Here is a 24,319-nt window from a genome sequence, read left to right as displayed (position 1 = left end):
GGGAAGGTTCCTCTGGAATGGAATTTTCTGAGTATCAAAAGGTAGATTCTGTGGTGGGCAAGAGAATGAAACTCTGCTCTCAAGTCTCAGGCTGGCAGCCCAGTCATTTGAGCAGCCTGCTCAATATTTATAATTCTTCAGTGTTTATTGGATGTGCTGTCTTTATGTTTGTACTGCTGCCATTTATTTAGGAGGAGAAAAAAAAACAACCCAAATATCATCCAATATGTTTGAATAATGTCACATATTGGATATCCTGAGTTAATATGTCTGAAACCTGGGCTTGGAAAATTCAGGGCTGCCTTTTCTGTATGGAAATAATATACTTTAATGGGTTCGTGGGTGCTTGTGCAGCAAGGTCATCATGTTGCACTTCAAACCAAAATGTTTTCTTAATGGAGGAATGTCTGTAGCAGCTGGCAGTGCCGTGTACAATATTAGAATATATGTCTTTATATACACAGAAACAAACAAAAAAAAGCAAACAAAAAAACCCAAACAAACAAAAAAACCCAGCCAAGACCAACGATTCAAGCTGTGGGGAAGTTTGGCAGTTTAATCAATCTTTAGGCTTTAAACCATCATTTAGTGTTTGGAGGCTGTGCAGACCTGTGATTTTCTGAGGCACTGACTCTGTGACTCAAACCCTGGGTTTGTTGGGCTTGGCACTTGCTGCCTTGAGGCCTCTGCTTGTGGCCCCGTGTTCATGGAACGAGAGGGAGCAGCAGCTATTGCACAGTTGCCTCCATCAAGTAACAAGTGCCATTTCAGTGCTGCCAGGCTGGGAAAACATCAATTGTTGGAAGTCCTGTCAGGGCTTTGCTGCACGCTCACCATCCTCCCTGCTCTTAGGGCTGAGGTCAGCTCCTTGCTCTTCCTTCTCTTTTCAATATTATCCACAATGCTGAAGGTCTGGATTGCTTTTATTTGGGCAGAAGGCAGACAGCAAGTGCTTAGAGTTTCCTCTGAGCAGTTCTCTTATTCCCAGGATTTCTTTCTGAGCATTTTTGGGTAGCCCGTGCCGTGGAGCTGGTATCATCTGCTTTTCAGAACACCAGCATCTTGTTTACTGGTTTTTATTCCTTTATAGACTGAGCTGAACTGAGTGACTCAGAGCACTGTTGAGAACCATTACGTGCTTTTATCTCCAGCGTGCATCCCACACAGGATCCATCCGTGGCTCCTTGCAGGGGCTGCGTCGAGCTGGAGCTCCAGCTCATCCCGATGTCTGGGTTCCCTTCTGAGGGAGCTGCTCGCAGCAGCAGAGGGAAATTAAACACTGCCAGAGCAAGAAGGTGATTCAGAGCAGACCAGATGGTCACCAGGGCTTTGGGTGAAGGCTCCACGGACTCACTGTGGTTCTGGAGGTTCTGCTGATGAGAACCTCTGCATGATGGCATCACCAGTCCAAGAGCTGTGTTCAGCACCTAAAAATAGAGCCTAATTTAAGTAGTATGCACTAATTCAGTAATTCAGTAGATATACTAATTTAGGAGTCCTTTGGGGACTTATTTCTTGGCATGAGGTGTGTCATAAGGAAGGAGGGAAAGTCTAGGACCAGTCTTCTGCTGTAGGTTGGTAATAGGGTTAGGGTAATAAGAGGATTAGGATGAGGTTGGACTTGATGATCTTGAAGGTCTTTTCCAGCCTAAGGAATGCTATGATTCTATGATTCTGTGGGTAAATGAATTCATCCTCTGGAGGGAGGGGATCCATGGGGCTGAGCCCCCAGCCCCTGCTCCAGGCTGCTCCTCACCCCATGACCCCGCTCCTTGGCCAAGCTCCCTCCCCAGAGCCTCAGGGCAGTGAGATCATCCCATGGGATCTGGCCAGGAGAGCTGCAGGAGGATGTCTGGGACCTCTTCCCAGCCCTTCTGCCAGCCCTCAGGACCATGCAGTGAATCAGCTTTCCTGTCGTGCTGACAGAGCTGGGAGCTGCTGCCCCTCTGGGCACCCAGACCCCTCGGGGGTGGCTCTGGGCTTTGCTCCCCTGTTTTTTGAGGGCTGCAGTTTGCACAGCCCTGGTGCCACCAGCAATCTGGGTGTCTTCAGGGAGCTTCCCAGCCTTGCAGTGATGATTGCAGCTCCAGCAAGGAGAAGCAAACCACAGGCTGGCCCATTTCATCATGTTTATTTTAACCTTCTGCCCAGAAATGGGAATGGTTTGATAGGAGGGAAACTGCTGAGCCCTGACATAAAATGTGTTTAAATTACTCAATTTGAAATCTGTAAGATTGCCCTGTGATCCAGCCCAGAGGGATTAGGAGAAATGTTGCCAAATGGCCAAGTAGTGGCTTTGTGTCAGGCACCCTGAGAAACCTCCTGCAACCAAACATCTCACTCTTCCTCCTCTTTCATTTGACTCTGCTCGAGTGCACGTCGTGTTCTCCTTCTGTTTGTATTCCTGGTGATCTTTGGGTTTTGCACCTTGAAAACAGTGTGTGTTTCTCTGGGGTTTCACTTAGGGGTTCTTCGGATGCTTGGGTGGATGTGGTAAATCCCTCTCGTGCAGGGCTAAGAAAGGGAGACCTGAAAAACAGCAGGAGCTTTGGGGGAATCGGTGTCACTTCAGAAACCAAATCTTACTCTGAGCTTACCCTGGAGTTCAGTTCTGTCTTTGTTCAGATTGAGTATCAAGTAGGTGATGCCTCAGAAAAGGTGACACATCATTAATGGAAAGTAAATTGGTAGCATCACTGTGAAGAGCTTGTGGAGTCCCTGCATCTGAAATGCTCTGTTTTCCCTGCCCTTTTCTCTACAAATGTTTACAGAGAAAAGCATAAATCTCTCTTACACTCTTCAGGATTAATCCGTTCTTGTTTATTCCCCCCCAACACTGGAATTGTGCAGCACTGACAGGAGCCAGCTATAGAAGCACACGTAAAGAGGATTGTTGTGTTGCTTCAGCTGAGATACTAAAAAAAAACACAACAGAGTTCCTGTCCTGATGCAGGGTTTCATCAAATAAAAAAAAAGGGAAAACTTGCAAAGACACAATCTTTGTCATTCTGATTTCAAGTAAGTGCTCTCCAGGATTTTTTTTCATGTTCTCGACACGTCCTTTTAGGAACATAAATAGGAGAAGTATAAAGTCACTTTGAGAACTTCCAGGAAGTTGATGCTGTCACTGGTGAGCAAAGAGGTATTAAATTTAGGGGGACTTCTCAAAAGACCTGCAAGGAGGAGAGATTTCTCCCCTCGGTGTGGTTACACCAGGGGGTTTCTTTATGCTGCCAGACTTCAAGAGGTTTGTCACGCAGTGAGTGAGGACTTGACATTTATGGCAGGTTTGTGCTGAGCTGTGATGTGTTGGCCTTTGATAACAGAGCTTGTTTGGGATCAGGCAGGAGCTTGTTGTCTGCCTCTACAAACCCCTGAGTGGGGCGTGCAATGCCCTCGACTCGGAGTTTTTATTCTCCTGGCACGTAACTAATGGGTCTGCTCTTTATTTCTCAGGCAGAGAATGAATCTCCCCTGCATGTATGAACAATGCAAACATATGCTTATGGTTGCCCGAGAGCTCTCCCGGCTTCAAGTCTCATATGAAGAGTATCTCTGCATGAAAACTTTGCTCCTCCTCTCCACAAGTAGGTGAAGAGTTTGGTACCTTTGTGGGCAGTGTGAGTGTGCAACTCCCTGGTGTTCCGTGTGTAGTGAACACTCTGCTGGGTATCTGGTGGAAATGAAAGTAAAAATTTGGCACCCGAGCAGAGGGGGTGAGTGAAGGGAGTTTTGCTTTTAGCAAGAGATTGGTGCTAAGATGCTGGGGGTGGTGTCCAAAACTTTGCAACCCCCGAGAGAGGCTCCCGAGTCAGAACCGTGATGTAAAGTCTGTCAGAAATGCATCAGGAGCAGCCTGGAGACCCAGACCAAAGCTGTCACCTCCTGCCTGTGAAATACTTAAACCCCCAATGAAAGAAAACACTCAAAACCAACCTACAAAAAAACCCACCACGCCCTGCAAGGAACTTCTGGTCCCCTGAAGCAGTTTCCCTCCAAATAAAGTTGTCAGAGTCCCCCTGAAGTTGTTTAAAAATTGTGAATGACAACTGCAGCTTTTTGTGTCTGTTCTGAAAGGTCCCTGGTGGGTGGGGGGGTAGGTGGATTTTCAGAAGATGCCATTGGTCTACTGGGAGGTGTCCCTGCTCATGCTGGGGGTTGGAACTGGGTGAGCTTTAAGGTCCCTTCCAGCCCAAACTGATCTGGGATAGTAAGAGATGATGTGTGAGAGGATACAATATACTGCACAATTTTTACCTCTCTCAGGAGGGTCTGTTGCAGTTAAAACAAGACCCAACTTTAGTGTCATTCTGTTGTCTGCCCTGTGTGAAAGGTGACAGTGTCAGAACAGTCCTTTTAGAGCATTTACAGTGTATTTTCTGTCTGTGTTTCTGCTGTGTTTTTCTACACGAGGGGAAGGAAATCTTTTCAGAAGGCTGAAGGCTAAAACATTCCTTATCCTGAACATTTCCAGTGAAGAATAGTGTGAATTCTTACAAACTGATGAGCTCTGGGTAGCTTTGGGCTTTTCCCAGATGGTGGCAGAGGATGAGACCTGCAGGGCACAGCAGGGACAGGAGCTCTTCCCAGAAGAGGATTTTGGCCCCGTGCTGCCTTGGGCTTTGTAGGAAACTTGAAACTTCCCCAAAACTGCAGATCTTTTGGGGTCTTTTTTTGGGCCATCTCGTCTGGACCATCTTGCTGGGCCATCTTGTCTGGACCATGCCTTTGCCAAGAAAGGTTGGACCAGATGGTCCTGGAGGTCCCTTCCAACCTGGTGCTCTGGGCTTTATTTAAAACAGGTTCTGAAATCCCTCCTGCAAATTGCTCCTTGGGGCTGTGGTGCAGAGAACTGGAAGTTTCCTTCAAGGAATGTCCATGGGAGAGGCAGGGCAGGATGGAGCCCCTTGGGGGTTCTGTGTGGTGTGAAGCAGCAGAAGGGCCCTTGGTTGTACTGACAGCCAGAGACAATGTGTTTCCACGTGCCTTGTCCAGAGCATTGTGTTGAGTGGGACATTGTGGAACTTTCTGAAAATTGAATAGCTGAGGTTTCTATGGCTTCTTAATTCACCACTTCACAAATTTAATTTCTGCTTATTGTGTTCCTCTCCAAGTCTTTCAAGAGAAGAGGAAGAAGGGGAAAGAGCAGTAAAACTGGGATCCCACGTAGCTCACACACAGACCTGGCTCCCAGAGCTTTTCCATTTAGGTTGCTGGTGTTTGATCTCTTCTCATCTCCTGTGGAGAGGGGACAGACAAGTTTCTTGTCTCTGAGGTCTGATGGATGCTGTCAAGGTGGCAGGGGCTGGGATTTTAAGGAGGTGAATGTGCTGTAGGGGTCCCTTCCAGCCTCTCTTGTTGTTGTCTTGGCTCCCAAATCAAGCATCTCAAGGACCACTGGAGTCCACAGGATTGATTAGTCATGATTTTTTTTTTTTTAAAATGTGTCCTTGGCCTTCAGAAGGACCATCCTGGTAGAGGAGAATGTCAGGACCATGGCTTTGAGTCTGGATTTGATCTTCAGTCCCCACTCCTCAGGTTTCTGACCCATGGCTCCTCATCCAGCTGGCATTATCCCCATGTCCCATCCCTGTTCCAAGAAGCTCTGCTGAGACCCAAGTCCTCCCCAGCTTGGGCAGGTGGCTTCTTGTCCAGTCCCTGCCTTGCCTGGACCCGTTACCTGATCCACCTCAGGAGAGCTGGAACTGGATGATCTTTCCAGGTCCCTCCTGAGCCAAGCCATCCTGTGACCCTCCCTCAGCCCTTGGAAGTTTTATGGAATCTTTCCGATGGAGTCTCCAAAGACGTCGAGGACACGGAGCTGGGGGTTCTTCATCAGGGAACTTCCAGGGCTCAGAGTTGTGATCCAGGCCCCTTCCCTCTGTACCTTATTTTTATTTGGCCAGCAGTCCTGTGTTCAGGGAGTCATTCCTCAGTTTTCCATCTCTTTCCTGGTGCTTCTCCTGGCATTTGGTTAACTTCAAATCCTTTGGTCGTCTTTGGGTAACTGATGTCAAGTAAAAAATGACTCAGGTCCCAGAGGCAGGGGGTCCTAACATCTTTGCCTCCATGTTCCAGTTCCCAAGGAGGGCCTGAAGAGTCAGTCCCTGTTTGAGGAAATCCGTATGACCTACATTAAGGAGCTGGGCAAGGCCATAGTGAAAAGAGAAGGGAACTCCAGCCAGAACTGGCAGCGATTTTACCAACTGACAAAACTGCTGGACTCTATGCATGATGTAAGTTCTGAGACAAAATCCAGATAAATAAGTTTGGGGGGGGTGACATGAAGCTCTGTGCTTTTTTGATGATTATTTATTTAAAGGGATAACGACTGGGGAGGTGGGGAGGAGGTGGTTGTGCTGCCTGCTGGCTGCTAAAGGCTGATGGAAAGAGGTGGACGTGGGGCTTTCAGGCTGCTGCTGCAGTGGAGTCCAATTAACAGCCTAATTACTGTAATTTTCAGTCTCTTTTGGTTTTTAAAAGTGATGGATGCTGCTTTAAAATGGAGGAACTTGGGAATTGCAAATGATTTTACAGCAGCAGCAGAGAAGTGAAGTGTAAACCTAGTGTTTTCTGGGAGAGAAAGTCTTGAAGAATCTATGGAATTGTTTGAAATTGCACAAAACCAACGTGCTGGTGCTTTATAAAACGTTAGCAGTGCTCTGGTTGTGGAAGGATCCCAGAATTCAGGCTGGCTCCTTCCTCTCTGGGCTCTGAGTTGTACTGAGTCCTGCCAGTGGTGTTGGAGCTGGATAAGGCAAAGGGAACCTGGAGACCTCAGAAATGATTTCATTTTCTGTTGGTGCACCAAACCCCCTGGAAAAATCTCCTTAAACTTATCCAATCTGTGTTATTCCTGTGCTAGGAGGGGATTTGGTGGAAAAATCCCAGAACTTCCTGATGGAAGTGAGGATAAATGTGTGCCTGGCTGGCTTCACTCCTGCTCCTCTCTGTGTTCCTCTGACAGTAATTCTTTGCTTTATCACTTGTAGGTGGTTGAAAATCTCCTGAGCTTTTGCTTCCAGACATTTTTGGATAAGTCCATGAGTATTGAGTTCCCAGAAATGTTGGCAGAAATCATCAGCAATCAGATACCAAAATACTCAAATGGAAATATCAAGAAGCTCTTATTTCATCAGAAGTGACTGCCTTAATACAAAAGGGTTGCCTTAAGAAAATGTCAAATGATAGCTTTTTTTTTTTTTGTAAAGAGAAAAAAAAAAACAAAAACTAACAGACTTGTTAATTTTGTCCTTGCAGCGGTGTTTCTTTTGTAATTATGCACTACATGTGGTTTACAGAGGGCCAAGACTTAGGCTATAGAAGCAGCGGATTTCTGACATTTGGTAAAAAACTGGGGAGAGAGGAAAGGAAATCCTGATTGGCAGAGATGCTCTGTCTCCCCCCGTGCAACATCCATGGATGCATCAAAACCACCGGTGAGAAGATCTGAGGCTGTGTTTGTTATGAACATTCTGCTAATTAATTTCTGCAGTTGGCTGGAGACAATTTTCTAGGCTTTTTTTTTTCTTTTTTTTTCTTTTTTTTTTTTTTTTTTTTAGTAAAGTGTTTTGGATTTTTTTTTTTTTTTTAAAGTTAAGGTAGCATTTTGGTTTATGCATGTAACCTGAAGAAAGTTTACAAAGTGTATATCAGAAAAGGGAAGTTGTGCCTTTTATAGCTATTACTGTCTGGTTTTAGCAATTTCCTTTCACTTTATATACCGTGAACTAGGCTTGCTCATTTTTTCTTACCTAATTTTTTTGTAATACTTCAAGATGCCTATTGTACAGCTGGTTTTTTAAGGTGGGGCAGCTCGTAGCTTTCCTAAATGACCTCTAGACGTTGATATTCGTGTGGAAATGGGTTGGACTTTTCTAACCTGATAGCTTTCAGCTGTCAAAGTGACCATAAAAATTTGGCTTTTTTTTAAGGGCCGGGGTGGGTGGGAGAACACTCTCAAATCTCATTTAAATAGACAGGAATGAAGCAAATACTTTTGGTACCTGTGCAAAAGTGTTGGATATGCAGATTCATAGAAAATTAACCCAGTCCTAACTGGATGTAAACGAGCAGGTTATTTTATATATTGAAAACAAAAGCCTGATTTTTTTGCATATAATGCAACAGCCATAACTAGAAGAGTCACGGGCTGCACTGCTGCCAGAAGATCAGTCCTGACTGCTGCCCATCAGGAAACTTTCAGGAAAATATGCATAGCTTAAGAGAAGTTTACTTCTGTGTGGAGAAACTCACGTTTTCTATACACTTAAATCTCTCATCATAAGAGTATTTGGAGAAAAAAAAAACAAACAAAAAAACCAAACAACCACCATGGACTTCAGAGGCAGGCGTGTAATTACTCCCAGTGGTTTGGTTTTGTTCTGTTTTCTTGTACTGATCCTAGCAACCTTCTCCTCGGGGAGAGGAACCTCTGGCTGCCTGGTCCCCAACCCAGTGTGATTTGAGCCCCATTTTCCCCCTCCCTGCCTGGTTCCCCCCCTTTCCTGGAGAGCAGGAAAGCTCCGCTACTGATTTTTTGTGGTCTTAGAGTCGTACGTCGAACTTTCTGTCTTTGTAAGGCTGCATCCCTTCACACAGAGTTCCTAGCGTGCCATATGATCCCCCCCCCCCCAGGTCTTGTGAACTTCTCCTTGTTGCCATTGATAACTGTATTTTAAAAGAAAAAAAAAAAAAAAAAAAAAAAAAAAGAAAAAAAAAAGAAAACTAATGTTTAGAAGCTGTAGTAGCCTTTTCTACCTGCACCTTAAGAGTTTTCTGTAGCTCGAAGTTTCAATACTTACGAAGCCACTCTAAAAATTTGATTTTTACTCCAAGTGGCCAGATTGTTTGTGTAATAGAAACGAGAAAAATCCTCTGATAAAAATACAAAACCTAATATATTTTTGTATTTAGTTATAGTTTCAAATGTGTATAATCGGTGTATTCGCTGATTTGAGACGAGAAGGGAAGGGCTACTGCAGCTTTAAAAGCAATTTATTAAATGATTGTAAAATAGCTTGTATAGTGTATAAAAAAAAAGAAAAAAAAAAAAGGATGATTTTTAGATGACAGATTGCTTTATCATGATACATGTAATTATATTTTTTGTAGGGGTCACAAATATGCTGAATGGTAACCTGTACCAGTTGTGGTTTGGCTGGAGGCATCGGTGTTCCGTATCCAAAGAAGTTCTGTGTTTAGAAAGGAAAACCTGTGTTCAGTGGGTGTTTTTTTCAGGGTCGATTTTTGTGTTTTATCAAAATCACTGTGTTAAAAAAACAAAAACAAAAAAACAAACAGAAAAAAAAGACAAGAACTTGCAGTTGGAGCTTGGCTGGGATCCTCCTATCTGTATGGTCGGTTACCATTCACCCTGAGTGCCCGGGCACCTCCCACCAGGTGGGGTTCAGGTTCATCTCATAGAAAGCCTCACGTACCACAGCAAAAACAGCTTGGGGGAAAAAAAAAAATAAATCTGGCAATAATTCACATTTACAGGTACCAGCAATATGCAGATAGGGAGCCTGGGGTGCTCACAGGACACTGGCACATTCCTGCTCTGCAGCAGGAGTTCCTTTCCCAGCAAGATAGGAAGCTAAATTTTCATCCTTTCTTAAATCTCTTTTTGAATGTTTTACCTAGTAAAAAAAGAAGAAGAAGAAAAAAAGATGCTATATTCAGTACTTTGGAGTAAACTATCTTTAATAATAATAATAATAAAAGAAAGTAATTATTCTCTTCTCTTTCGAATGATCTGTAAAGAATATGTACATTTGGTAGTGGTTTAGGTAAAAAGTTCAGTATTCTAATGACAACTTTCACCCCAACTCACTGGGAAGGCTCTGGTGACCCGTAGAGATACAGATAGGAGTTTCACACCGGTGGGTTTCAGGTGGGCTCTGTCCATGCTTTGGAGAAGGTTCTCCCAGAGCTGCATCCCCGGATACCTCAATCTGAGCTCGTGTGGAAGAGCAAGTGTGTGCTGAGTGTGCAAACCCCGGGGCACCTCCACCCCGAGGGACAAAAACTCTCTTTTTTTTTTGCTTTTTTTTTAGGTTTTTTTGTTTGTTTGTTTGCTTGTTTTTTGGCCAGCTAAGAAGGAACTGCAGTGAGCACGAACAAATGTCCACCACCCTGAGGAGGAGAGGCTCCTACCCCCTTCTTGTCTGCCTGCCTGGGGATTCGGCTTTAGCTGATGGGTTTAAAGGGGAGGGGGGGGAGGGAAAATAATTTAAAAAAATGGAAACTGTGATGTTAGGGGAAAGCAATCGTCCTGTACGTGCTGTTGTTGAGTTGTAGAAACCTGTAGTGCTTTAGTAAGCAGCGAGGAGCCCGTGTGTAGTCCTTGTGGTAGCTGCGCTGTGGGTAGAGCAGGGAGCGCTGGGACTCGGTCTCTTCAGTGCCTTATCACGAAGTGCATCGCCCGAGGGATCGGAGCGGGGAGGGGGCATTGGGAGGGAGGGGGCTGGGCAAAGAGAGGTCCCAAGCCAAGCCGAAAAGTGACCTCGAAAAGTGACCTCGCCGTTTGGACAAAAAAACAAAAAAACCAAACCCAAACAGGTAGAAAGCAGGAGGAAGTGCCTGGAGGAACGTCAGCTCTGCCCGTCGAGGGGGGAGCTTCAGGGTCGTACCTTGGAGTGAGGTTTTTCCCGAGATTCTGTGTATTTTATCCTAATTAAACTCTGTCCTCAGTCCAGCCTGCAACCAGGTGTTGCCGAGCCATCCCTGCTCCATAGGAACCAAATTTTCCGGACGGGATCCCGACCTCTTGCCAGGCAGTGAGGGGCACTCGGTGCCTGCCGAGAGGCTGGGTGTGGAAATATCCCCCCAACCCCCCCCAAACCATCACAGCAGAGAGTCAGCCATCTGTCATTATTCTATTTTGTATATTAAAGGAAAGATATATGCTGGGGACAAATCCTATATCATACCGGTGTATGGCATTATTAAAAGAATCATTATTTTTATCACAGTAATTTTAAACAGCATTTAAAAAAATAAATAATTAAAAAAAAAAAAAGGTAAAAAGAAAAAAAAAAAAAAAGAATAAAAACAAATGAAACCCGTGACTCCTGTTTAAAAAATAAAAGTTGTAGTTTTCTATTCATGCTGAATAATTCTGTAGTAACAAGTCTGTAGTTTTCACCTACTCAGTGAAATGTTGGACTGTAAAAGCTTGTGTGGAATTGTTGAACATTTATTTTTTCATTTAAATTTGCTGTTCTGGTAATACAAAGCCACACATTGTACAGAAGTTGCAGTAAATGTGAGCCATTTACAGCAATGCTGAATAATGGACAGAAACCATATAATAAAATTCTGCTTTTTTCATTAAATGGCTCCAAAATGCTCATTTTGTGGAGTTCTTGCTGTGTGCCTGGAGAGGACTCTGTCTGACAGCCGAGTCGCTTCATCCCTGGGTTTTGTTTGTTTGTTTCTCAGGGAAAAAAATATTTGTGCTCCAGCTAATTGCTGCTGTAGCGAGGTTCCAGATCGGGGAGAGTTTCTGATAATTAAGTGCGGATTAATAATTTAATGGGAAATCATTACTTGCATTTCCCAGACCTCGCTGGGTTTGCCGTTGCTCTGCTTCCCAGAGGGGACTCTGTGGCACAGCTTTCTGATCACATCGTGCAGCTGAGCAGAGTGCCTCCTGTGCACATCAGAGAGAGCATTAAATCAGGACAATTAAGCTGAGAAATAGAACACCACTTTTATTTAGGGGAAAAAAAAATATTTAAATCAGTTTTGTTTGCAGTTTTGTTATTGAGAGTGAGATGCAGAAGGGAAGCAATGAGGGGATGGAGATGGGGTCCTGGGGGGGACAGGACTGGGCCCCCCATCCTGGGAAGGGTGCAGGGCTGTGGGGTGAAATAAAACTGCTCAGTGAGTTCCTTACCTCCTCCCCCCATCGAAGAGCAGCTCCGGATCCGTGCTGTAATAAAATCTCATTTTAATAGGAACAGAAAATGTCAGCTTCCCAGGAGGGAAGGATTTCTTTGAATTGTTTGCAATTAAAGCTTACAGAAATTGCCCTCCGCTGCTTCCCAAGCCAGGTGGCTGCAGCTGGGGGGGTGCAGGAGCAGGGTTTGGGGAGGGTTCTTTGCGTTTATTTGGGCAGGGTTTAGGAAAAGAGGATTTAAGGAGGTAGCTGAGCTCTACAACCCCATCCCTGGGGGCTGCTCCTGCCTGCTGGGGATGGGGCTGGGGGCTGAGCTGTCCCCTCTCCCCTGGCATCTCGTTTTGCAACGATTTCCGGGAGTCTCCCTGCATCTTCCAGGAAAGTGGGATGAAACCCCAGCATGAGGTTGAAATCTGGGATTGTTCTGCTCTCAGCACCCCAAGAAACTTGAGGGCATTTCGGGCTGGTTTGGGCAAGATGCCAGGAGATGGCATTGGGGACCTCTGCCTGGGGGTAGGGGTGGTGGCAATAAAAACCCCGGGTCAGTGCATCTGAGGCTTGGCACAGCTCCCAGGCAGAAATAAGGATAATTCTGCGAAGAAAACAGGGAACTTTTAAAAAAAAAGCTTCCAAAATAAAAATAACAAGCGAGCGGAATCCTCCTGACAGGCTCTGGTGATGGAAAAGATGGAGATGGGGGTGGGAATGGGGATGTAGCGGCTAATAAAGCCACTAATTGCCTTGCTAATGGGCTGCTGGGGGTGTTGGGGACACTGATCCCCTTCTTGCTGTGCCCCGGGACCAGCAGTGACCCGGCCGGGATGGAACCGGACCGGGGGGTCCCGGAGCCGCCTCCCACCCGCAGCCTCTGAGCTCGGAGCATCCCAGCTCGGCTCATCCCATCGGGGCTGCTGCTTCCTTTTCTCTTTTCCTGACCCTCGCTGGGAGGTTTCTGGGTTTGGGTCCCGCAGGATCTTTGTTTCGGGAAGAATGGGAGCGAGCGGGTTGGGAATCGGCTGCTGGGGCTCTGCCCGTGCCCGCCCCACGCTGCCCTTGTCAGGCCCCTTCCTTTTACCTCTTTTTTCTTGTTTTTTTTCTTTTTCGTCCCTCCAATTTTCTTGTTTCTTTCTTTTCTGTCTTTTTTTTTTTTTAATTTTCAGGCCAGGTTGCACCCAGCACCCAGCACCCAGCCTGAGTGCAGGCAGCTGCCAAACAATGGTCACAGCTGGGGCTCGGGGCTGTGTCTATGTGTATTTATATATATATATTTATATATACTCATATCTATTTCTATATTCATATATTTAAATATATATACTTATATTTGTATATATTACTAATGCTTTATATACTTACATGTAATTATATATTATTATATAAGTAATATAGAGTAATATATCTAGTAATATAAAGTAACAGATAAGTAACAATTACATATAATGTATATAAGTAATTATATATACCCATAGGTGTACTTAGATGAAATATAATCATATATTAATATGTATATATACAAACATAAAATAGTTCCCAGGAGGGAACAATTTATAGATATAGAACTATAAATAGAGATATAGCTGATACAGAGATGAAGAAATATATAGATATATAAGATAGAGAAATACATATAGATATTTTTATATGTTTGTATATATTTATGTATAATATATACTACATTATTTTTAATAGATCCAATTATTTTTTTATATATATATATATATATATATATATATATATCTTCTCTAAATATATATATATATGTATCTCATAACCACAGCCCTGCTGTGCCTGTCACACTTTTTTCCCTTGCCCAAGGCCAGAGCTTTTCCTGGTGGTCTCAGTGCTGCTCTCCTAAAGGTCAAGCAGTGTCCTGCCTGGGCAGAGCTTAATCACAGCCAGGTCTATAAACTAAAAACATTTAATTCCTCATTTCCTCACTTAATTCCTCATTTCTTTCCTAATCTTTTCTTTCCCATGCCCTGCAGGCATTCCTACCACAACCACCAAAAAAACCCAAAAAAACCCCCAAAACCCACCTTTCACAAGGCTCAGACCAGAGCAATTAGCAAAAAAACCCCAATAATAATAATAATAATTACAAAAAAAAAAAAAAAAAAAGAAAGCAACCCAAGAGTTGGCAAAGCACAAGAACTGCAATGGTTGCTCCTTTCACAGCCTCCTCCCTTGGGGAGATGCTCTGGGGGGGGGTTGGGGGGCACTGGGATTTGCTGAGGATAATGGGGCTGAAAAAGCTGAAAGCTGTTGGTCTAAATATATCATTGTTGCTGGGGAAATAAATAATAAACAGGGGAGTGATTATGATCTGGTGGTGTCATTGGTTCCCCTTCTTGGGGCTGGAGGGGCGGCCCCAGGGGGCTCAGAGGAGCAGGCAGGGCAGGTACCAGGCATGACACACAGCTACACATCTCACACACACACACAAAAAAAAAAAAAAAAAAGAAAACCGACAATAAACCAACGAGCAAACACCGAAACGATGAAGAAAAATTAACAAAAAAATAGAATGAAACGAATAAAGTAAAATAAAGGCAGGCACAGGGCAGGAAGGGGCACGTGTACTTCCCTTTTCCTATTTATTACAGATGGTGACTGTAGTGAAGTGAGTAAGCTCAAGAAAAAAAGAAAAAAAAAAAAAAGAAAAAATTAAAAAAAAAAAAAATAAAAAAAAAAAAAGGAAAAACAAAAAAGACGACATGCAAACCACCTGCAGAATTGGCCAGCCCAGCAACTAAAGGCAGCAGCTCCCAGGCAGGTGTCTGGCTGTCTGTCCATCCCCTGCCCCGGGCAGCGCTGTCACCATCCCCGGGGGACACTCCAGTCCCTGCCCGGGCTGCCAGCCAGCTCAGGAGCTCTCCCGAGGGATGCAGTGGGAGGAAAACAGCACAGAATAAACCAGTTTGCACCAGAGCTGCTCCCAGAGCTGCTGGGAAGACGAGTTCCTCGGGGATGGGGAGCAGGGGGATCCCAGGATCACCCCCAGCCCACCAGAACCTCAGCATGGGAAGGATTTATTTAACTCCCCCTGGCCACCTTCCTGCCTTCAGCCCCGTGGCAGATTTCCAGGCTACTCAGCTCTTGGTTTGTGATTTTTTAATTTTTTCTTTTTAATTTTCCCCCCTTCCTGAGTGCGTCAGTGAGTTTTAGAGCCCAGGTGTGATTTTTCTAGACCCCTTTGTCTGAGGTTTAGAAGGGAGAATAAGGTTCATTAAAAGCAGGGAGGATTAAGGATAAGTAATAGGTAGGTGCTACCTCCTGAGCTGCCAGACCAAATTACAAACTGCTCCCCAGTGCTGCCCCCAAACCATCAGCTCCTCACCCAGAGAATAGAAATTTAAGTGGCTATTTTTTATTAAAAAAAAAAACACAAAAAACCCCACTGCTGGCTTTTAATCTTTATTTTCCCCAAAGCCAAAAAATTTAAATTAGCCCAAAAGTACAGACTGTAATTGCTTTGAGGTTTTCTGGTTCGTTAGGATAATTAAAACACCCTGCACTTGCTGAGCAGAAGGGGTCCCTTCAGCACCAGCCTTGCCTTTGCTTTAGCACAGGTAACCCTGCAAGCCAGCCTGGCTCCAGCCCCTGCTGCATTTCCCCAGTTTGACCTCAATCCATGCTGGGTTTCACCAGTTTAACCCCAATCAGTGCTGGTTTTCACCAGCCTGGCTCCAGCCCCTGCTGGATTTCCCCAGTTTGACCTCCAGCAAGAGTGGATTTCAGGAGCCTGACCCCAGTCCCTGCTGGATTTCACAGATTTAATTCCTAAAGCCTTCCCAGAGGGATGCTGGAGGATCCTGGTGTCCCAGCACCTTCCCCTTCCCACCCTGGCTCCCTTGTAATTCCCATTGGGAGCACACAGTGCCTGGACCCCTCCCTGACCTCCTGCCATTCATTTGCTATGCAAAAAAAATATATTTTTTCACCCTGGCACAGTGCTCTTTGCTCACCTCCATCCCTGGCTCCAAAGCAAGGCAACGAGGCTGAAAACAAAAGGGTTAAAAACCACAAAAATTAAAGTAAAAAGGGTGTGTGAGAGAGAGAAGAGATCTAACCATGGAATCGTGGAATAAATGGGGCTGGAAGGGTCACCTAATCCTACCCCTGATTTGTGTCCTGGGTCCAGGGGCTTGGATGCCCAACCAAGGGGTCTGGGATGTCCCCAAAGGCAGAGGGGCAGCAGATGGGTGACAGGGTGACAGGGACAGGGTGACAGGGTGACAGGGACCACCACCACCACCAAATTTGGGTGCTGGAGCAGAGGGGACCCTGTCCCTCCCCCCTGTCCTGCTGCAGATGGAGACATCCCCCCTGTGCCCCCCTGGGAGGGTCTGATCCCATTCCCAGCCACCCAGAGCCAGCAGCAGGAGGAGTTGGTGTCACCCCGAGTGTCACAGCAAGGACCCAGCACGGAGCTGTGATGCTCAGGACACCCAGCAGAGAAATCTTCTCCAGACAAGACAATTACCAGGAGGATGTTTTTGTCTGACTGTGGAACCAGAGGGGAAGCTGAAAAATTCATGGCTAGAGCCTGAAATTGTTGCTCTGAGTAACAGCCTGCTGGAAAAAAAGAGCCAGGATGACCCAAACCCAACCCAATCCAACCCCAACCCCAATCCCAACCCAACCCAACCCAACCCAACCCAACCCCAAACCCAACCCAACCCCAACCCCAATCCCAACCCAACCCCAACCTCAACCCAACCCAACCCCAACCCACCCCAAGCCAACCCCAAGCCCAAGCCCACCTACCCACACCAAGACCCTGGGGGGGTCACAGGAGGTGACAGGAGCACTGCCAGCAGCCTGGGTGCCCCCAAACCATCCGAGGGGCTTCACATCCTGCTGAGAAACCCCATGAAATCAGTGAAAAGGGGCCCGTGGCCACACATCCTGGCGGCCACTGGGACACGAGGACCAAGGCTGGTGCATGGGGACACAGGCAGCTCCCATGGGATGGGTGCCACTGGCAGGACCATCCCCAGAGACTCATTTGATATCTGTTTCAACAGATAATATTGCACCAGGTTTTTTTCTTTTCTAATGCATAAAAAGATGAGGCAGGGAATTCAGGAGAGACTTCACTCACCAGCAAGCCTGACTCTCCCTTTCTTGTAATTTTGACTGATGGCTTTAATATTAAGCATCCAGTGCCATGTCAAGCTAGTTTAAAATAATATTTTCTGTCTTTAATTTCTCTTGGAATAAACCAATGTTTACTTCAGCATTAAAGCTGGCCCAAAATGAGAACACTTAGCAAGCACTTCAGCCACATTTTTCTTTTTGGGAAGTTTTAATTAAAAAAACAAATTCCACCAGCTCTCCTGTAAGAGCAATAACTTCTGCTTCTGCTTTATTTTCATTCCCTCCAGAAGACATCTTGTAAATATGTTTGTGTGGGACTCGAGCTCCCGATTAGTCTCCAGGTAGTAAATCCAACAGCTCCTAAGTGCCTGGAAAAAGGAATTTATTTCTGTCTCAGAGCATTTCTGAGGAGCTGAAGAGCCAAAGGGGACAGTGCCTGGAGAAGTGCTGTGAGGACAAGGGCTGGAGCTCAGACAGCATTGCTGAAGAGGTCCCCAGGTACCAGACCCCTCAAATATGCCTTTTTAAGGTGTTTCTGATGGGTCTGAAATTCTCCTTTCTCCCCAGCAGGCTTTTTCTTCGGAGGCTGAGTCGTGTCTGAGCAGCATCCCACCAAGGACCAGGCTGGAGGAGAAGCTGGGGAGGGGACAGTCCCCAGCAGGAGTGATTCCTCAGCTGGATGAAGCCCATCTGGAGCCTCTGAAAATCCCCAACCCCTACAAAGGGCCCCCTATGATTGGGGGGGATGAATCCCCAGGGATGAGCCGGCACCTTCCCGGGGGAACGGTGGCTCCGACCCCACAAACCCCTCAGCTCTCTCCCCCCAGCACCTTAAAGCAGAAAACCTGGGGCAGTTTGGAGGCTTCACTCCTCCTGAGGGGTGAGGTGTGTGACCCAGGGAAAGGTTACAACCCCGAGGAGAGGAGCTGGAGCTGGACCGAGCCCACCCTGGAAATCAGGAAATAAATCGACTTTCTCCTCTTGCCTTTTTTTTTTCTTTTTTTTTCTTCCCCCCAGGGCAAAAATCCAGGAAGTTTCATCACCGTGAGAGAAACGCAGAGGTCTGACATTTCAGTTTCCCTCATTTCTAAGTGTCAGGGAAGCAGAGGCAGCCCCAGGCCTGGGGGTGGCTGGGGATGTAAATGTGTTTGCAGGCGCTCCCCGGGCCCTGGTTTCAAATGTCCTTCTCTTCTCACGTTACAGGTCTTCTAAAAATATCAAATATAGATCTTTCCCTCATAATATTTTAAGATACTCTATTTATACAATAATTCTTTCAAAAATAAAAAGTGACACAGACAGCAATTCAGTCACTCGGAGGCTTTCAAACCCTTACAAAAAAGACACAACACCCACAGCCCCACAGGCACCCTCGCTTCTGCACAGCTGAGTCTCTCCCCCAGCAGCCTGGGGGCTTTTTCGTGGTTTTCTATTACAAAATAAACTCATTCCAGCCCTTGAGGTGCCACCCAGCCAACTCTGGAGTCCTGCAGAGGAATCCTCCTGGAATCCTCCCAGATTCTCCCTTAAAAATGTCCCAGAAGAGGGAGAGTTTTGCAGACGGGCTCTGCCAACCACTCCCCCCCGAGTCCTGGGAGGGATGAGCATCCTCCCCGGGGCAGGGACAGAGGGGTGGTGGGGACAAAGGGCTCACCCTTTGTTTTCTGGAGACCCCAGCTCAGCCACCCCAGCAAACAATGTCCCATGAGTATGGAAATAATTTACCTTGCACAACCAGAACTGCACAGGCTCGGCATGGACAGACCACACGCCAGGCTCCAAGCAAGGAGACCACCTAAAAAAGCAATGGTGGAGAGTGGGAAAAGCAGCTCCAAAATGGCACATCAGGAGCCTGGGCCTTGGCAAAAGCGTGGAAGTCTCTGTGCATTGGGAAGTGGAGATACAAAACAGCCCAAGAAACCAAAGGAGTGGGAGTGGGATTTCTCTGGAGATGCACCTTGCCCTCCCGGGAAGGGGACACAGGCTGCACAGATCACAGAGGTTTTACCTTGCAAAAATCTTCAATTTTTTTTTTTTTTTTTTGGGGGGGAGATAAAAAACAAACCCAAAATGAACAGAACAACAAAAGTCCCCCAAATTTGAGATGTTTGGTCCATCCTATTCTCCCTGCACCCTGCAGAGCCCCCCGAGCAGCTCGCTCTCGCCTGCAAGAGCCCAACCCCCTGGCCAAGGGCACAGCCCCCTCCTGGGGGTGGGGAGCCCAGGGGTGGGGGTCCCTCAGCCCCCACGGGTGCTCTTTGCAGTCTCACTGGGTGATGGTTTGCAGGTTGGTCCCCCAGGGGCTGTGGGGATGGCTGGGAGGGGGATGCTCCCCCTCCCCAGGACCCAGCCCGGGGACACGGCTGCTGTTATCCACACCAAGGTCCATCCTGGAGGGTCCAGGGGAGGTCTCACCCCACATCCCACCGTGGGGATGAGCAAAGTGTCCTGCAGGGCCCCTCCATGGATGCCATGGGCAGCCCATGGCCCGGGGTTATAGGAACTCAACGTAGTTCTCAGGGATCAATCCTGTCTTCCCATTGAGGGTCCCTTCCAGCCAGCCAGGCTCCTGGGATGGATGAACTGGAAGAGAGAAGGAAAAGGCAGATTATTACCTACTGCTACTGCTGGAGCAGCTCCCCTGTGAGGACAGGGATTGGGGTTGTTCAGCTGGAGAAGAGGAGGTGAGCTCAGAGCATCTTCCCAGTATCTGAAGGGGCTACAGGAAAGCTGGGGAGGGCTTTGGACACAGGGGTGTAGGGAGAGGACAGGGGGAAATGGGTTAAAACTTGAAAAAGGAAGATTTAGGTTGGATATTAGGAAGAAATTCTTTAATTCCAGTGGTGAGACACTGGAAGAGGTTGCCCAAGGAGGTTGTGGCTGCCCCATGGTGTTCAAAGCCAGGCTGGCAGGGGCTTGGATAAACCTGGGATGGTGGGAGGTGTCCCTGCCCACACAGGGGGCTGGAACTGGATGATCCTGAACGTCCCTTCCAACCCCAACCCTTTCTGTGGTTCTGCTGCAGGAGAGGTGATGTGCTGGCAACAGCCAAGAGAGCAAGGCCTAAAACTTGTGTTTCTATCACCACAAGGCAAACAGTCTGCTCAGGAGCTGAAAAAGCTGAAGCTTTCCTTCCTGCCAGGGCTCCTCTGTGTCCCCTCACCCAAGCATCAGGCACCAACACAGCCAAACCACCAGAAGGACCAAGCTGCACCCTCAGCTCTGCACCCAAACCCCACGGGTGCTGCAGGGCTGAGCCCAGGGACAGAAAAAGAGGGCTGAAAACAACTTCCTCCAGCTTTGTGCTCAGGATCTCTCTGCAGATCAGCAGAACCTGGTTAACTCCATCACCTCCTAACCCTGCACATCCCAGCCTGGCTTCCCCCAGAGAAAGCTCTGGCAGGAAAGCAAACAGTGCAATCTTAGTTCTGTGAAAGGAGAAACCTGATCAGTCCTCAAACGCCTGACACTCTCTCTTTATTCAACCAACTCCTGAAAAGTTGCTGATTTTACAGGCAGCAGGGTTATGTCTCTGCAGGCAGGGGAATATTCCCTGCACCTCCCACAGCCAGGGTGGGAATGTCAGAGCTACCCCACTGCCCTGTGCCTCTGCTCACACCTTTTGTGGCATCAAAACCTTTAAAAACGGGGGTTTGATTTTTTTTCCTTCAATGGCAAACACTGGTGTTGTGCTTGTCAAGCCAGCAGAGCTGTGTGGAGGTCCCTCCATGTGCCTCCCATCCCACTGCAGCCCTTCCCCTGGACATTGGGATTTTCTCTGCACAGCCAGAGCTGACACGGAGAAAAAAGATTCAGAAAGAGAGAAGTGGTTTAAGTCTAAACACCTCCAGGGGTTGGGACAGATCAGTTCCCACCACTGTGCCAGAGCCCATCGCTACTGGGCCTGCCTGCTGAGGAATACTGTACATAGTAACACAGAAATTAAAAAGGACTCAAACCACAGAAAAACTGACTACTTTTAAGAGCCACAGTGTTCTGGTTCTTGGACTGAAATGTTTACCATCTCTGGGTCTTGCTTGTGCCAACCTCCTTTTCCATTTTTTTTTTCTTTACAATTCCATGTGCCACTCTCTCCTTCCCAACTCTTGGAGGTTTTCCTATCATCAACAGCATCTGCTCAGGGGGGGACAATGCAACCTTTGGATGGCAAGGAAAGCCCCCAAGGGCAGAAACAGAGAGGAGAATTCTCTTTCTCTGTTCCAGAATCAAGAGCACAAATACAACACAACTTCCCTCAAGCAGCATAAAACTTCTGTGTCTGTCAGCAGCAGCTCAGGTGGGGGCTCAGTGGTTCAGAATAAGGATTTTTTCAGAAAAAGGTTCAGGTGGTTCAGAATAAGGATTTTTTTTCCATTTCAGGGGTGACTGCTAGTTAAAAACACACAGGAGCATCCCAGCCCTGAGCTGTGGCTCTGCTCTGCCCTGCCCTGATTTCAGGTCTCCATCATTCCCAGCCAGGGCCAAGTACACAAGTTCTGCTGGAAAATCCAGGTTTCCCATAACTCAAAGGAACAAGCCAGGGAGTTTCCATGGAGCTCTCAGGACAGGGACTGATCTACTGTCTGGATGCTGCTCTGCTATGGGCAGAGAACCTCAGAGAACCCTGAAGCTGACCAAGCAGCAGTCTCTAGGTATTCCCAAGCTCCTTTTTGTCTTGCTGGGTTTTATAAAGCCCTTCATCAGAGCAGCATTTCCACCAAGCAGTGCTGCTTCTGACTCTTCCCCCAGCTAACGTGAGCCTGGGCTGTGCTGCTAAGTCATTAGAACATGCTGTATATTTTTTTCCCTTGAATAATCCATTGATTTTTATCTAGCAAACACAATGTATTTAATTCAAACTTGTTCCCCTCCTAGCTGCTCTAATTCCCACGGGCTCTCAAAGGGGAGACCATGTTTATTTATAAGATATCTATGGAGCTGCTTAGGAAAGTATTTTCTTTAATTCAGATGTATTCATTCTCTTCCCCTTTCTGCTATATTCTCATATATATCCCAGGGCAAAACCAGTGCGTGTGGCAGCAGCTCCCCAAATGACAATGCTTAACATATAAAAGCCAAGAACTACTTGGAAAGCAGTAAAAAAGTCTTTTCTTTACATTGGGATTACATCTGAAACAGAGCTGCTCAATTCCACGGGGCACCAGCCTCATTCCCTGGATGCAGGGAAACGAGTCTGTAAGAACCAAGAGCACAAATACAGCACAACTTCCCCAGAGCAGCACAAAATCTCTGTGTCTGTCAGCAGCAGGACTCATGAGCATTGCCCCCAAACCCTGCCTAACCAGAGCCCAACTTCTCCAGCTCTCAGCATCCAGAGGGAAAAGAGGAACACGATGCTTTTCCAGCTCCAGCACAAACATCACAGCAGCTGCAAAGAATATTTCTGGTGCTGATACTCAGAAATTAATCTCTCCTCCACTGAGGAGCAGGTCTGTACATGGCCAAGCAGCCAACTGCTCCCTGAGGTGGAATTCAGAGGTTTGTGCCCACAGGGGGGGCACAGGGTGGTCCTTGGGGTGCAGCAGGTCCAGTGCTGACCCAAATGGACATCTCTGCTGGAGTCATTCCTGTGCTCTGCTCCAGGGGAGAGGGGGGGAAATCCCACCTATTCATCCCTCTCCTATTTCACACCTTTCCCTTTGGATTTGTTTCCCTTAGGAAATAAATCAGGATGGTGAAAAGGAAGTTTTCACACCCATCCCCAAAAGGGTGAGGATGAGCAGCTCGTTCTGGCGTGGGCACAGAAAGTAAAACAAGATGCACGTCAGGTTTAGTGCCTGTGTTTGAAGTACTTCTTGCTTTCTTCTTTGATGGGATTTCTAGTGGTGGAAATGGGACACTCCTGAACCAGAGGACTGAATGGAACCCCATGAACTGAGACTCAAAATCATTCCCTGAGTCACAAGAAGAAAAAACCTGCAACCTGCAAATCTCAGCGCTCAACTAACTATCAGCCAAGTGCCCTCCTCCTCTGGAGCTTTATTCCTCTGAACACTGGCTCTGGGGGATCTCCCAGGTACCTTCCAGGGAAGGAGAGATGCTGTGACAGAAAGAGAGTGTCCAAGTAGGAGAGTGTCCATCTGGAAGGGGAGGGGACACGTCCTGCCTGCCTGTCACCAATTCCTGCCCCGCTTCCCGGGCAGCACCACGGCTGTTGGAAGGAAGCCAACCTGATGGGTTCCACCACCCCAAAACCCCCAACCTCATGATGCCCACAGCCTCCCCCTGTGCCCAGGACTCACCGTTCTCAAACACAGTGCCTGCTGTGAAGGAGAGCTCAGAGTCGTGTTCTGCTTTACAGGCGTACAGGGCTCGGGCTTTCCGCAGGGGTGAGCTGCAAGGAGAGAGCATTCATTGGCACCAAAAAACCTCCTGGGTTGGCATACAGAGCACTCCCCTTCCAGGGCTCCAGGCTGAAGAGGGGTCCCGAGGACCTTTAACCCCCTCTATGAGGGTCCCAGGTCAGGCTGCAGGGGGGAAGAGCAAGGAAGATGCCAGAGGAGGCTGAAGGTTCTTGGGGATGAGCCCCCGGTTTCCACTGGGCTGCAGATCCCAGTCCCAGCCCAGTCACCAGCACCAGAACCAGAGCAGTGCCTGGGATCCCTGGGAGAGGTCCAGGGGCTGGATGGGAGGAAGACAGGAGGGAGCTTGGAATGTTCTGGGAGTCTCCAGAGCAGCCCTGCTCAGTGCCAAACCCCATCACTCACTGAGGGCAGCTGCAAGCACAAGGAGAATCGGGTGAGGCAGGATGAGAGCTTGGGGAAGGGTATTTCAAAGCAGAAAAACAAGGGGAGAATTTGCTGCACTCCTTTAGAGACTGTACCTGAAGATAAAAAAGATTTACCAGCCATTAGATTTTTCCTGGGGAAGTGTCAGTGTGCCCACACAGCGGGGGAGGGAATTAGAGCAGGGAGAGCCAGAAATGGAGCAAATCGGGGAGAAAATGAAGGACCTGAGGATCCCAGCAGCAAAGCAGAGGCACTCAGAGCTGTCCCCTGTGCCCAGAGCCTCCCCCTCATCCATCCTGCTGGGGCTGGGCTTCAGCAAGGCCGATGGGAAGCTGGGACCCTGCCAGGCCAGGGTGACAGTGACAGTGACAGTGCCAACCTGCCCATCCCATCAGCCACAGCACGGCCAAGCCAAGGGATGGAAATGTCCCCAGGAGCTGCTGGGGAAGGAACAAAGTGTCACCAGGGCTCAGCTCAGCAGTTTCCCCAACTATATTCTTTTTTTCCCCCCTTGAACTGATTCTGAATTCTGTCTGAGCAGAAGCTTCTTCACCTTTGCTCAGAA

At 47.3% G+C, this 24,319-nt stretch overlaps 2 protein-coding genes across 3 annotated transcripts in view; one reads left to right on the top strand and one right to left on the bottom strand.

Annotated features, from left to right (window-relative positions):
- NR3C1 (nuclear receptor subfamily 3 group C member 1) overlaps nucleotides 1-11,339 on the top strand; it is a 54,501-nt gene extending 43,162 nt beyond the window's left edge. The window contains exons 7-10 of one of the 2 annotated variants that reach the window (XR_003988145.1): nucleotides 3,457-3,587; nucleotides 6,079-6,236; nucleotides 6,993-9,991; nucleotides 10,022-11,339. Coding sequence is in view for 1 of the 2 variants with exons in the window: in XM_030459468.1 (XP_030315328.1) it covers nucleotides 3,457-3,587; nucleotides 6,079-6,236; nucleotides 6,993-7,145 (442 nt within the window). In the remaining variant the exon portion in view is untranslated. Of the gene's footprint in view, nucleotides 1-3,456; nucleotides 3,588-6,078; nucleotides 6,237-6,992 lie in introns of both variants that reach the window. The other variant, XM_030459468.1, reaches the window with a different exon arrangement.
- A 6,908-nt stretch (nucleotides 11,340-18,247) lies between these two features.
- ARHGAP26 (Rho GTPase activating protein 26) overlaps nucleotides 18,248-24,319 on the bottom strand; it is a 98,227-nt gene continuing 92,155 nt past the window's right edge. The window contains exons 22-23 of the mRNA XM_030459113.1: nucleotides 23,269-23,360; nucleotides 18,248-19,588 (exon numbers count right to left, since the gene is read on the bottom strand). Coding sequence (XP_030314973.1) covers nucleotides 19,500-19,588; nucleotides 23,269-23,360 — 181 coding nt within the window. The 3' untranslated portion in view covers nucleotides 18,248-19,499. The remainder of the gene's footprint in view (nucleotides 19,589-23,268; nucleotides 23,361-24,319) is intronic.

This window comes from Calypte anna, chromosome 13 (genome assembly GCF_003957555.1).
Source record: "Calypte anna isolate BGI_N300 chromosome 13, bCalAnn1_v1.p, whole genome shotgun sequence".
In the NCBI taxonomy this organism is placed as follows: Eukaryota; Metazoa; Chordata; class Aves; order Apodiformes; family Trochilidae; genus Calypte; species Calypte anna.
The sequence above is the reverse complement of the archived record's forward strand: the minus strand, read 5'-3'. Positions and strand labels throughout refer to the sequence as shown.